We start from the raw sequence: 13,911 nt of genomic DNA, 5'->3' as shown, positions 1-13,911 counted from the left end.
GTGGCAGGTGATAAAGAATTCAGGCCAGGTTGTGAAAGGCAGGTCTGTTTCCTCCCCTCCCATCCCCTCCCCTCTCCTCCCTTCTTCCCTCCCTCCCACACAGACAATCTCAGACTCCCCATTGCTTAACAGGTGGATGATGAAGGATGGCCTAGGGTTTGGGAAGGTGGCTGGATAATTACTGAAGGTGAGACACTGGATTACTGGGAAACTACTGGGCAGGTAGGTAGGTGGTCTCCTGGGCGCCCCTCAGATCTCACTGGCTGGCTGGACTCAACATTAACTTCTCAGATTGATTTTGGGGTGGGTTCCACGCACAGCAGAAGAAAGCCCCCAAAGCAAGAAGGTGCTTTTATAGTAGTTATCTGAAGCACCATTATGCTCCTGCTGAATTAATTCAGAGTCATTCAGTCCCTTTATAGTTAAACTGAGCAGCCATGGGCATTGAAGTTCTCGATATTGACTCTTGGTTTCTCTGCTATTGACCAGACTTCTGATTCCTCATCTTGAATCTGAGCCGGTTAGGTTATCTTTTGCTAAGGTTTGAGTCTTCCTGGAAGGGCGAATCCTCTCCCTGATCCATCTCTCTTCTCTTCAAGGTGTACTTTTAAGTAGTTTTGCTGAAGTTGGCGAAGTCTTTCCCTAACTCCCTGACGTTTCACTTTTACAATTTCCACTTACTTATTTTAGTGTGTGCACACGTGCACGCGTGTGCGCACATGTCATGAATGGAGCGTCTGAGTCACAACTTGCAGGGGATGCTTTTCTCTTTCCATCAGGTGGAGCAGAGTCCTTATTCCATTTTTGATAGGGCTGAAAGACAAGTTGGATCGTTTCTTTAAAAGAGTGAACCAAGTGTGGCTGGCGCTCTCCTTGGCTGCTGAAGGGAAACCTTGAAGCCCACAGGGGAGGCAAGCAAGGCCTCGTGAATGAATACTATGTGCTGTTTCGGCTGCTGCCAGCACCTGCTATCATCACGCCCACGCCCACGCTAGGGCGCAGGCAGCCCCGGCTGGGGTCGGTGCGGGGATTGGACGCCTTAGTAGATGGAAGCGGTTTTAGTGGCTGGTCAGAGTGAAACCAGAGAGACCAAACTCATCCAGATAGGAGCAGGTACAGGGAAGGGAGCAGGGGCCCATCTGGAGTGGAGGAAGGAAGACCAGGGCCAGGGGTGCAGAATGGGTGGGGGCAGGGATGGTAGGATGAGTCTGGGGCTGGAGGTGGGGCTGAGAGAAGAGCGGAGGTGACCAGCTGGAGGTGGGGTGCACAGGACTGGAGGTGGGACACAGTGACGTGGAGACCCGCTGGTGGTATGGCTGGTAGAAGAAGGGAGGGGACTGTCTGCACTTAGGGTTCACAGAGCTAAGACTTAAGGTGACCCCGGGGCTAGTCCGGAGCGCAGATGAGTGGAGGTCGAAATGGAGGCCAGGGGGCCCTGCAGGGCGTCGCCTCACTGCAGCAGCAGGGAGCAGAGGAGGGGGCGGGTCCCGAGAGGGGCGGAGACCAAGGGGCCGGGCAGCGGGCGGAACTCGGGCGGGCGGGAAGTGGGTGGGGATCCGTCGGGCTCCAGGGATCTAGGCTAAGTTACGTGCGCGTGTGTTGGCGCCCCGGCGAGATGAGCGGAACCGGGTCCGCCGGCATGGCCCGGGGGTTGCGCGTGGACGGGCTGCCACCGCTACCCAAAAGTCTGAGCGGGCTGCTGCACTCGGCGGCGGGAGGCGCGGCGGGCGGCTGGCGGCACCTGGAGCGGCTGTACGCGCAGAAGTCGCGCATCCAGGACGAGCTGAACCGAGGGGGCGCGGGCGGCGGCGGGACGCGGGCGGCGGGGATGCGGACCAAGCCCCCCAACCTGGACGCCGCGTTGGCGCTGTTGCGCAAGGAGATGGTAAGGACTAGGCGCCGTGGGTCCCGTCGGGGGACACTCTCCTTTGGTCCCTGGAAGCCCGGACTCCCCTCTCGGGCTTCCCACAGCTTCACATCACCCCCGGCAGGGCAGCTTCAAATGCCGGGGTTCTCCCGGGCCAAGTCAGGGCGCGGCGAGGTTCGCCTGCCGGGTCTCAGGAGAACAGGCTTCCTGTGCGCCTGCGGGTCAATGTGGACAACAGATGGGTGGCCGGGCCCCTCCCCAGCCGCCCGCCAGGAATCCGATTACCGGCGCGGAAGCGGTGCTCGGCCGGGTGAAATCCTTATGTCTGGTCACAAACAATGGATTTAGTTTTTTCTCCCTCCTGCGAAGTGCAGTAGGTGTTCCTGAACCAGGACGCACGATTCAGGGTGATGCCAGGGCAGAGATTTGAGCCGTAGGGAGCCCTTTTCCAGGTTGCTTCCTGTGGCTGGCCAGGTGGGGAAGGACCCACCCAACCCACCCATCCAAGTTCTTTCCCCCAAACTAAGATCTTCTACCCTGAGCCTAACACATCTAGCGAATTGCATTTGATTAGATAAATCCATACTTAGTGTGTTTACAGCCTGATCATGAACCGCTGGGTGAAATAGAGACTGCCCCCTCAAGTGTTTGAGGGTGTTTTTTTTCTTGCATAAGACAGCAAGGCATAAGGTGACTCCTGGTTGTGAAGCTCTGCTTTGTAAACATGCTAGGGAGGCTTGGGAGCCCAGCTACATTCCCGAAGGTATTTCCCAGGTCCCTCCTGCTATGACTAAGGTACAGAACCTTATAATTATGCCTTGGGCGGTAGCTCCGGAGCTCAGCTATAGAAAATGAGCTGCTGTCACTCTGCCTGATAACAATGTTAAAGGTAGGGTTTGGCTACAGGCCCTGACAGGCCCTCTCAGGAAACCATCACGAGGCTCTTCCGTCTGTCTTGTAGCTGTTCAAGAGACTTATTGTCCTGGGGGAGTGGTGAGGTTTCCAAGACAGCTCACATCTCGCTTAAGAAGAGTAGTCGTTCATTCCAGAGCCTTCTGCAGAATGTCTGTGTCGATCTATTTAAGTTGAAGACTGGAGGTCAAATCTGTGGTGGGGATATAATTCATGTCGGGACAGAATGTGACAAGTACCAGAGCAAGGGACAAAGCCCAGAAAGAGGGCGTGTCCCCCGATACAGTGGGGACTTCTCTATGGGGTGCGGAGTCAGGGAGGTGGGAAGGCCTGAAGTGACCGGAAGAGAACCCTGAGATTGCTGAGCTGAGTGGTGTCCTGAGCCTCTAAGCCTCAGGCTTGACAGGAATTTGAACCAGAGGTTAGGAGGTGGCCCTGTGGCCGTGGGAAGCCTGCGGATCACCGGTCTCAGGAGCAGGAACTCTGGGGTGTTCTATGAGTATAGGAGGCCTGGAAAATGCCCTAGGTGCACCTGGGAACCCCCAAAACTCACAGGAATTGCTAATGGGTCCCCAAAGCTGATAAAGAAAGAAGTGAATCAAAGATGACCCAAGTTTTTCGTTTGATTGGTTACTGATGGAAAGTGTTTAGGAACAAAACAAAAATCACAGTCCTAAGTCTGGTCCTGTCACCCAGCGGCCGAGGCCTGCCTAGCATGCACGAGACCTGTGTAAATCACGCTTCTCATTGCTTTGACAAAAGACATGTAAGGGAAGCCTTGCTTTGGCTCACAGTGCCAGCCACAGTCCATCTTGGTGAGGAAATGTCGGCAGGCACATGAGGCAGCCAGTGACAGTTAATCTGCAGTCAGGATGCAGAGAGATGAATGCAGGGTGTCAGCTTGATTTTCTCCTTCTGCTTCAGTCTGGGATCCGAGGCCATGGCAAGATACATGAGGATGGGTCTTCCTACATCAACTAATCCAGTCTAGAAACTCCCTCAGAAATGCCCAGACATTACGTCCTTGGTGGTCCAAGACCCTGTTGACGGTCACTATTAATCATTCAAGGCCCTGTGTTCAGGTTCAATTCTGTGTACTCCACACTTCATATCACAGGCTGGCACACACAGAGAGAGATGATCACTGCTAACAGTTTGAGGTATGCAAATAGTCTGGTTGTATGTATATCCTGATATGGTAGTGTGTACCTGTGATCAAGTTTGAAGGGACCCTGGGTTACACAACAAGACCCCGTCTCAAAAAAACAAACAAAACCCAAGTGCTTTCTATATATTGTCTAAATTCTTGTGTTTTAGTTGTATCTCTGTCGGCGGGATAAAGTATCCTCAGAAAGCAACTTAGGGAAGAAAGACCTTATTTACCTTACAATTCCAGGTTACAGTATCATTGTAGGGAAGTCTAGGCCATAAGAACTTGAAGCAACTAATCAGATCTATAGTTCCAAGCAGAGAGAATGAAAGCATGTTTGTTTGCTAGTGTTCAGCCCTGCCCCTTCTCTACAGTTCAGGGATCCTCTGCCTAGGGAATGATACCCACCCACAGTGGGCTGGGTCATTATGTGTTAATTCCCACATCAATTGACATTCAAGACAATTCTCCACAGATATTTCATCAGGCTAACCTAATCTAGACAATGTTTCAGACTCTCTTCTCAGGGGACTTAGGTTGTGTCAAGTTGATAATTAGAACTAGCCACCTCATGTTGTACCTTCTTCATGGGAGAGGTACTTCATCTCAATTCATTCATATTCTCTCTCTCTCTCTCTCTCTCTCTCTCTCTCTCTCTCTCTCTCTCTCTCTGACAGGACCTCACAGTGTAGCACTTGGCTGGGATGGCCTGGAACTCACAGAAATCTACCTACCTCTGCCTTCGGAGTACTGGGATTAAAGACATTGCCACTACTCCCAGCCTAGCTTTTTTTTTTTTTTTTAAAGATTTATTTATTGTTATATCTAAGTACATTGTAGCTGTCTTCAGACATACCAAAAAAGGGTATCAGATCTCATTACGGATGGTTGTGAGCAGAGCTGTGCCATTTTACACCTTGAAAATGGGTCACAAGAAGTTTTCCTGCAGCATCGTGGGTGTTGGGGGAGTCACTGCTGGGGGCTCATGGCATTCCACCAGGGGAGGAGGATGCTAGACATTGCAGACTTCGTGGTTAGAAGAGAGCGGGTTAGAGCTGAGGGTGCAGATGTCACTTCGAAGGAATGACAGTAATGATGAGTTAGGAGAGCTGCTGCACCAAGCAGAACAGACAGGACCCCATGTTGAAAGAGGTTCAGTCTCATGGTTGGCTAACACTGCACTCAGCAGAGTTGTGGCTCCTCCATGTTACTACCTGTTCTAGTAACTCCATGCCTGTGAAATTTTTCTTTTTTTCTTTTTCTTTTATTTATCCCTTTCTTTTTTGAGACAAAGTTTATCACTGTGGGTGAGCCTGACTGAGAACTTGCGGCCTCTGCCTCCCAAGTGCTGGGATTACAGGCGTGCATCATGATGTTATCCAGAGTGAAAGGTCTTTTATTAAAGCTTTGGATATAGGGTGATAGCTCACTATGCAAGCATGAGGAACTGAGTTCGGATTCCCTGAACTCACAGAAAAGTCAAGCTTGGCAGTGTGAACCTATAATTGCAGCTCCGGGGGGGGGAGGTAAAGACAAAAATATCTCTGAAGCTCGCTGGCCAGCCTTCTACAACAGTCAGCTCCAGGGTCGATGGGAGGCTGTCTCAAAGAATAAGCTGGAGAAGCAACCGAGGAGACACTGATGTGACTTCTGACCTCTCTGCTGTCAAGCACACAGGCATGTGACTCTCTCTCTCTCTCTCTCTCTCTCTCTCTCTCACACACACACACACACACACACACACGCCCGTACACACATAAACACTCAGTTATGTTCTCAGCAGAATGGAGTAGTGCTACTCCCTATGTTCACTGGATGAGCATCTGTACACTGCTGAAGAAGGCCAAGGGCAAATAGGAAGTCAGGAGATACTGGTGGATATGGATGTCTTTGCAGCAATGTGAGACTTGGTCCCTGACCGCTAGACTCTGACCCACTTACCTCCCAGTGGAGCACCTCAGGTTCATGTTTACTGACTGAACTCCCAAGGGCTTCACCAGTTTGCACGGGCTGCTTCTTCCCCATTTGGTTAAAGCGCTCGCTCATGTTGCTTGTAAATGTCAGAGGGCCCCAGCTTTTCCACACTGAGCATCTTTTCATTGGCTGAGGGAGGCCTCCTAGGAGCTGCAGCCTAGGCACTAGCTGCTGCCTCTCAGGGGTGCCTCTGGGGTCTTGCGCTCTGCAAGGCTGGGGAGGGGTGGCAAGGGAGAGCAGCTCATTGCAGGTCACTCCCAAGGAGCAGCAGGTGGGAGCTTTGGAGTGTGGAGACTCCTGTGGACTCCAGACTTCCATGATCCTGTGGCAGAAACCAGATGCAGACAGAGCAGGAAGCCAGCCAGTCGGATACGTGCCCGAGGCCAGTGAGAGCAGAGCCTTCATACATCATCGTCTCCTGCCCACTTGTTTCCATAAAGGTCACTCATTGCTTCACCCCTTCCTGTGCTGGTCCCTGTCCTGCAGACATGGTGCTCCGGGACTGTTCTCATTACTCAAGAGACAGAGGCCAGGTCCACCTTCCAGGGCAACAGAAACTCCCTAAGGCTTGTTCATTTTACAGGTCAGAGGACACTGCAGGAGGCACTTCTCTACCTCTGCAGTGTGGGTCGCAGGGACTAACTCAGGCCATCGGGCTTGGCAAGAAGCATTACCCACTGAGCCATCGGGTCAGCCCCTGGTCATGATTTGCTCTCTTTACTTCTTTGCTTGGCCCCGGGAGCGGCGGGCTGCCTGGTCTTGCAGGCCTGTATATTCTGAGTCTTGAACAAGGGATGGGAATTAGTGTCCTTGGTCAGAGCAGCAGAAGTCTGCCCTGTGACCAGAGCTCCATAGTACAAGGTCATCTGTAGGAACCAGGTCTGCTCCAATCAGAAGCAGGTAGACAGAAGGACACTAAAGAACTACCGAAGAGAAGGTGTGCAAAGAGGATTTTTAGTTCCTAGTCAGGTAGGTGGAGTGATCTAGGTGTACATGGGAGTGTGGTTTCTTAAGTTTATTGGTAGGCCGGGCAGTGGTGGTGCACGCCTTTCATCCCAGCAGTTGGAAGGCAGAGGCAGGTAGATTTCTGAGTTCCAGGCCAGCCTGGTCTACGGAGTGAGCTCCAGGATAACCAGGGCTACATAGAGAAAGCCTGTGTCAAAAAACCAAAACAACAAAAACAAAATAAAAATAAACTAGAAATGAGATATATCCCTGTTGTGACACTGGTAAGCCAGGCCTGGTGTCACAACATGTCATCCCATCACGCTGGAAGTTGAGGCACAAGTTTCACTGTGAGTTTGAAGCTAGCCTGAGACACACAGTGAGGCCTGGCCTCCAACAAACACAAGAAAATACTACTAATGATAAAAGTAAATAAACACCACTGAAGGGGAAACAGCCTAGCTCAACACCCTTTGTAACCGCAGATATAAAACTGTGCGGTACTTAAAAGATTAGCAAAGACTTCACAGGAGGAAAGTCGTGGGGCCTCTCCCACGCGGTGGGCAGAGAGGCCCGTCCCTTGGTTTTGGAGGACAGCTTCACAATACACATGAAACTGAATCTGCACTTGCCCTTTGGCCCTGTAACTTCATTTCCTTAAAAAAAAAAAAAAAAATTCCACGGGCTGGAGGGATGGCTCAGGGGTTAAGAGCACTGACTGCTTTTCCAGAGGTCCAGAGTTCAAATCCCAGCACCCACATGGTGGCTCACAACCATCTGTAATGGGATCTGACGCCCTCTTCTGGTGTGTCTGAAGACAGCGACAGTGTACTCACATATAATAAATAAATGAATCTTTAGAAAAAAAATTCCACAGTGGTGTTTTACAGAACCTGGGAAATTGGTGGTGGTCTTCTGCCTGCTCACTTGCTCTTACAGCTCTGCAGGCCAGGGATCATCCCAGGCCTCCACAGTGACTGAGCTCTCAGGGCTCCATAGGAGGCTCTCCTTCCAGGCCCAGCTCACTTCTGCTTCACTCTTTCGTCAGATTTGGGGCCTGGGCTTGGGGTGTGATTGAAGCTGGAGCTGTAGGCAGTTGTGACCAGCAACTCACAATATGGGTGGGTGCTGAGAACCAAACTGGCTTTCTGTAAGAGCAGCAAGTGCTACTAGCTGCTGGTTCGTCTCTCCATCCTCCACCTGGCTTTTTGTCTGTTTGCTATGAGTTTTTTTGAGATAGAGTCTCACGGTGTAGACCATGTTGGCCTTGAACTTACAGATATCCACCTGCCCCAGCCTCCTGAGTGCTGACATTAAAGCTGTGCACCATGTGTGGCTTTTATACGTGTGTGATTTGGGCATGCACTGAGGCCATTCTGTTTGCACGGCATGCATCTCCCTAGCTCCTAAGAGGTGCCTTTTAAAGGATCATCTCTGCAGAGGATGGAGGTGAGCACCTGTCCCCGCAGAACTTGGGAGGCAGAAACAGGAGTTCAAAGTCATCCTCTACTACATAGTGAGTTTTAGCCAGCCTGGGCTACATGAGAGCCTGTCTAAAGAAAGAAGAGCTTCTAGTTCTCTAAGCCCCATCAACTAGTGATGAAAGCGTCCTCAAACCTTAGTGAGTCTCTGGAACTTTAGTGACCCTTGACCTAGCAAGGAGCCACCATCTGTCTGAGCCACCATCTGTCCTGCAACTGAGCCTATTGTTAAACCTAGGGAAAGGAAGTGGACTCTGGAGGGAAGAGCAGTGCAGGGTTGCACTACAGGGCCGTGAGAAGGAAGAGCTCAAGGAAGAGAGGAGAGAATGCAGAGAGGAAGCAGGCCTCCTGAGCAGAGACAGGAAAGACAAACAGCATGCAGGGACTGAGCGAGCCCTTAACATTGGCTTGTAAGTCACAATAAAGGGTGGGAAACCACAAGGCCGAGATGACTGACTTGTTGAAATAAGACTCGAGTTGTCCCCTTGGGGACACATGGGTGGGTAGAGAGATGGCAGGTGATGGGTGACTTAGGGATGGGGACAGTTCTTTAACACTTTTTTCCTAGAAGGGCAAGCTGTCCTTGCTCTTAGATGAGTTCATTATATCCTGTAGTTCAGTCCTAGGGCATACACCCCTCATCTCTATCCAGACCCCTTAGCAAATGGTCTTCTGGGGGAGCCTGGGCTGGCCTACTGTGCTGCCCTCCAGCAGATGGGTTCCGATGACTTGGCAGGAGCCATGTAGGTATGCTGTGAGCACACAGCACTGCCTGTCCAGCCATGGCCTCTGGATTACCTGAGGGTTCCTAGCTGTGGCTAGGGTTCCCACTCTTGACATGACCCCACCCTGGGACAAGGACAGACCTGTGTGTTCACTCAGTCATCTGGAAGCAGCCACGCTGAAGGCTACCTGTCAGTGCCGCTCACACTCAGGGAAATTCTGCCTAGTGGGAGGGAGTTAGTCTGGTGTCAGGAGCAGTTGCTCCCAGGAGCCAAGGCCGGTGTGATCATGCATGACTGTACTTAGGTGAAATCTGCCCATGTACTGGGCACGTGTTCGGCCATGTAACAGGTGTGTCGGTACCATGCTGTGTCTCTTAGAGGGTCAGTTGTTTCTAGGCCGGTGTCACATGCAATGACAGGGCAGGTCTGAGTCATCCTTGTCCTGGGCATGTCCCTGGGTAACCAGGAAGACTTCACTCTGAAAAACCTGGCACCATGAGTCCCAGGTGACACGGGGTCGTGACCTTGTCATCCAACAGTTTAAGAAGCGTGGAGTTTGGCTTTTGTGCTGACCCCATGAGGCCCCAGAAGGTGAATGGTTGCATCTGGTCACAGCTGCTTGGTCTTTCTGTGGTCTGTTCTTGACGTGAGAGACATAGTAGTAAGGTCTTTCACCCAATGGTGGGACAGTGACAGGGCAGGAGACGCGTGTCATAGGAGCATCTTCTTGGACATTTTAAGCAGACACAGGTTTGAGTCTTGGAAGGTGTCGTTTTAGCGAAGTTGAATACGGGAGCCGGTAGGAATTACTTAGAATCCCAGACTGTGGGAGTCGTGTTCACATCTGCAGTAGAATCTGGGAACACAGGAGCCGTGTGGGGGGTGGGGGGAAAGGATTTGACCAGAACATCCGAATGAGAAAAGCCTACACGCTGTTTTTTGTCTTCTGATGCTATCACTATGTAGCCGGGCTGGCTTCAAGCTCACAATCCTCCTGCCTCAGCTTCCCAGGTCCTGGAAGATGTCAGCCACGTTCCACGTCAGCATTGGCTGTCTGCCTTTCTTAGTCCATAGGGCGTGGGCTGCCTTTGGGTCTCTAAATCATGGTTAGGAAAGTGACATTTTCACTCTGTATGTGGGGTAGTCACACCTAGTGTAGAGGGCTCTGCATGTGAGCACTGAGAGGTTGGGACTGTGTAATAAGTTTGCCTCTGATTGGAATCCCAGAAATAGCATTGGTGGGCTGCCCTCCTAGAGCCTCAGGCTAGCACCCCGGGTCTGGGCCTACTGGGGTCTTTTTCTTCCCCTCGGCCATTGTGGTGGTGGATTTCATCTTGTCTGACCATACTGTGGAGCTGCTGAGCAGGAAACAGGTGGCGCTTTCTCAAGCTCTCGGTGTGACTCTTGGCCTGCTAAAAGTTCGGGTGTGCAGGTTCCCCTATGAGACTGTGCGTCATCCTTTCCTTTGGGATTGATGGGACCCATGCTTTTTCTAGTCCTGGCTGCTTTTTGTCATAGGGCAGGCAGGAGGAAGGGAGGGGTGGAGGGAGGTAAAGATGGATAGCAAATGCACAGCATTCCCCCCACCCCCACCCCATGCACACTCCTTGTCCCTGACATTTGCTTTTGTGACCCTTCCAGAAGGTGATGTGAGGCTCCATCATCGGTTTCTTCATAGCTCCTTGTCTTGGGGAGGGACCACACTGGGCCTGTCAGAAGAGAGAACATCTAACTCTGCCATACTGGATAACCCTGCAGCAGATGGGGTTGCTACAGCGGGGTAGCTTGTCACACTGTGAGATCCTGTCTCTGGCCAGGGGTAATCTGCCACCTGGGAATGACAGAAAGTGGGGTCTTGCCAGGGCTGCAAGGGATCTTCTCTGAGTCTGGGCGTGGGGAGCATCAATGTCTTTGGGACTTGGGATTCACAATGAATGGAGCTGAGGTGCCCAGAACATGCACTGCTGCGCGTCACTGGGTGTGTCTGTGAAGCACCAGAACAAATTCAGGCTGGGCTCGCTGGGCTGCAGGTGTGGACTCACCCACTTACGTCTGAGGTATTGAATGACATGGTGGAAGGATGTGTCTACCTGGGACTCCAGAGCACCCCACCGACACCACCTTCAGCCTTTCTGAGGGAACAACTGTGTGAGCCCGGGTGGAACTCAGTTTGGGTGTTCAACGGAGATGAAATCCCAGCACTGACTTGGTTTCTACTTCCTCTCCTCCCTCAAGGTTGGCCTCCGACAGCTGGACATGTCCTTGCTCTGCCAACTGTACAGCCTCTACGAGTCCATTCAGGAATACAAGGGAGCGTGCCAGGCAGCCTCCAGCCTGGACTGCACCTATGCACTGGAGAATGGCTTCTTCGACGATGAGGAGGAGGACTTCCAGGAGCAGGGCTCTTTGCAGGACGGGCAGCACAGAGGTTCTCCCAGGGACCCGTCGCCCCTTACCCACCTCTCCAGCAGTGACTGGCTTCTGGAGTCCATCTAGCGCCTCTGGGGGGGTCTGTCAACACAGACTGGTAGTCTCTCTCTTCTTGCAAGAAAGTCCTTCAGCCTCTTCATGGTGGACAGTCCGCGGGCAAATGGGGACATGCACCACTTATTTTACTTGTGGTTGTGGAGTTCACTGACATGGGGGACGGCCTGCTTAGTTGGCTGCAGGGTCTTACGGGTGACCCAGAGGCATGTTAGAATATCCTAGACGCCATTAGTAGCATCTGCTGGAAGCTCTGACAGAAGGGTTCCGTGTGGAAAGCCTTCACAGGCATCGGGTGAGGCTGCTCTCAGCAGGCTTCTTTGTAGGTGATTGGTGTGTTGTACCCTCTTTGGCTGAGGAACGCCACTCTGGCATGTGGGATATGAAGAGCAGCATCTGCCTGCCTGGAACCCGCAGGGCGGTCTGCATCTCTTCTTGCCATGGCTTAGCTGTTAGCCCCTTTGCTCGTTTATTTGAAAGCGGCATCACTGATTTTCCAGGGAACTCCTGAGAGCTTTCTAGAAGGAGGAAATATTCTGCCACACTGGTCAACTGCTTTTCTGCAACTACCAAAATTAACATCAGGTATAGGTAGAGAGAGAGAAAAAAAAAAAACATGAATATATATTGAATGGGGTGGCAAGGAAACAAATCCTGGGACAAACCAGTATTTGTATCACCCGCCATGTGATGGTGGCTGTGGTTACAGACTCTGATTGTAAACTTCAGTGCTGGAAAACAATGTTCCAAGCAGTACTTACCCAAAGCCTTAACATTATTTATTAAAACATTTATGAGAACGTCACCCTCTGAGGGTTAAACATGTGTAGCATGCTCTTGGCACGTATCGTTTGGATCGGAGGTCTCGGGATGTGGCTCGGTGGGTCCAGCAGGTACCCAGCATGTCAGACACCTGGGGTTTCACCTTAGCAGCATACCCACTGGGCATGGCGCTGTACGCCTGTAATCCCAGTACTGAGGTGGACGCTGGAGTAAGTTCAAGGTCATCCTTGGCAACACAGAGTTCAGGGCTATCCTGGGCTATCCTTTCTAAAACAAAACAAGAATTGTATTCTGACTTCACACTCAGAACCTGAATCCAACACACACTCATAGGTCAGGGTTTGGTTTCTTTTCCCTTTTTTGACATTAAGTCAATTTTAAGACATTTATTTCTCAGTTAAGATTGGACAGTCATTTCATTGGTACCAGACCACATCTGCAGCAAGATTTCACCTTGTGTCTTGGAACAGGCCGAGTGGCTCCTCCTTCAGTGAGTTGTCTGCTCATCAGTGCCCTCTTGAGGCCAGCTTTGGGAAGTACAACTTAACTATTCCAGTTGTCTCAACTTGGGGATGGATTCACTCAGACGGCAATTACCTACAAGTCCAACCTGGCAAACCAATAAGCTTATTCATGCTATTTACTAGAGAACCAGTGATGCCCAAACAGCCACGCCTTCAGATAGCCCCTCTCCAGGATGGCCGATGGCCTCCCATGGCTGTGCAGATGAAGGCCCTCGACCCACTCCACCCCCCCTGAAGCTAACCTCTCCCCATGTACTCTCTCACCTCTAAGGCCAGGAGACCAGATGAAGCTGGGACAGCACTCCACAGGGCTGGGACGGCTTTGTGGGGAGGGGCGGACGACTCTCAGGGGAGGGCATTAGTCAGCTCCGTCGGCTGAGGAACTGCCTCCTTCAGACTGACTTGTTGGCCTATCTGGGGTTGCTTCTTAATAGATTGGTGTGGGAGGGCCCAGACTACTGTGAGCTGTGCTATGCTGCCCCGGGCAGGTGGTCCTGAATAGTGAGAGAAAGGTAGCCACTTAAGCCAGAGGGATCAAGCCAGTGAACAGCCGTCTACCAGGAAGGGTCCTTGCTTCCCCCATGACAGAATGGACCCCGTATAAGAAGAAATAAACACTTTCCTCCTCCAGGTTGTTTTTGGTCAGTGTTTTATCACAGCGAACTAGGACAGGCAGCATTCAGTTACACGACAGCCTGAGCCTCAGTTACCATGTCTGTGCTGTAAGGAAGGAGGTTAGACGGTGGAGGCGTACCCTGGCCGGTGACGGGATGGTTCAGGCGGGACATGAACTAGAAAGCAGGAGATCTAGTCAGCCGAAGGGCCCTGCTTCGAGGCCGTCTCGCTTCACCGAGATAAACCCTGGGTCTGCTGCTCCTACATCTGACTGCACTAAGGTCGCTTGGGGAGGGGAGAGCTCCAGCAGAAGTGCCTCACCCCAAATCTGGATTAAAAAAAACAAAAACAAAAACCACTCCATGTGCACTGGTGTTTACCCACAAGTATGTTTGTGTGAGGGTATCCGATCCCTTGGAAGTGGAGTTGCAGACAGCTGTGAGCTGCCATG

The 13,911-nt window shown here is 51.7% G+C and overlaps 1 protein-coding gene across 1 annotated transcript; it reads left to right on the top strand.

Moving 5' to 3' along the window:
* Positions 1-1,564: 1,564 nt before the first annotated feature.
* Fam89a (family with sequence similarity 89 member A) lies at positions 1,565-13,911 on the top strand. Its single transcript, XM_021220773.2, has 2 exons — positions 1,565-1,885; positions 11,290-13,911. Exons 1-2 carry the CDS (start codon positions 1,616-1,618, stop codon positions 11,548-11,550), a joined length of 531 nt encoding a protein of 176 aa, XP_021076432.1. The 5' UTR covers positions 1,565-1,615; the 3' UTR covers positions 11,551-13,911.

Source organism: Mus pahari, chromosome 20 (genome assembly GCF_900095145.1).
Source record: "Mus pahari chromosome 20, PAHARI_EIJ_v1.1, whole genome shotgun sequence".
In the NCBI taxonomy this organism is placed as follows: Eukaryota; Metazoa; Chordata; class Mammalia; order Rodentia; family Muridae; genus Mus; species Mus pahari.
This window is presented reverse-complemented; position numbering and strand designations above follow the sequence as displayed.

What these genes read in the sequence shown, in the direction of transcription:
- Fam89a (XM_021220773.2), top strand. Translation starts at nt 1,616, where the DNA reads ATGAGCGGAACCGGGTCCGCCGGCATGGCCCGGGGGTTGCGCGTGGAC. An exon ending in CGCTGTTGCGCAAGGAGATG is followed by an intron (nt 1,886 to 11,289) that starts GTAAGGACTAGG and finishes TCCTCCCTCAAG; the next exon opens with GTTGGCCTCCGACAGCTGGA.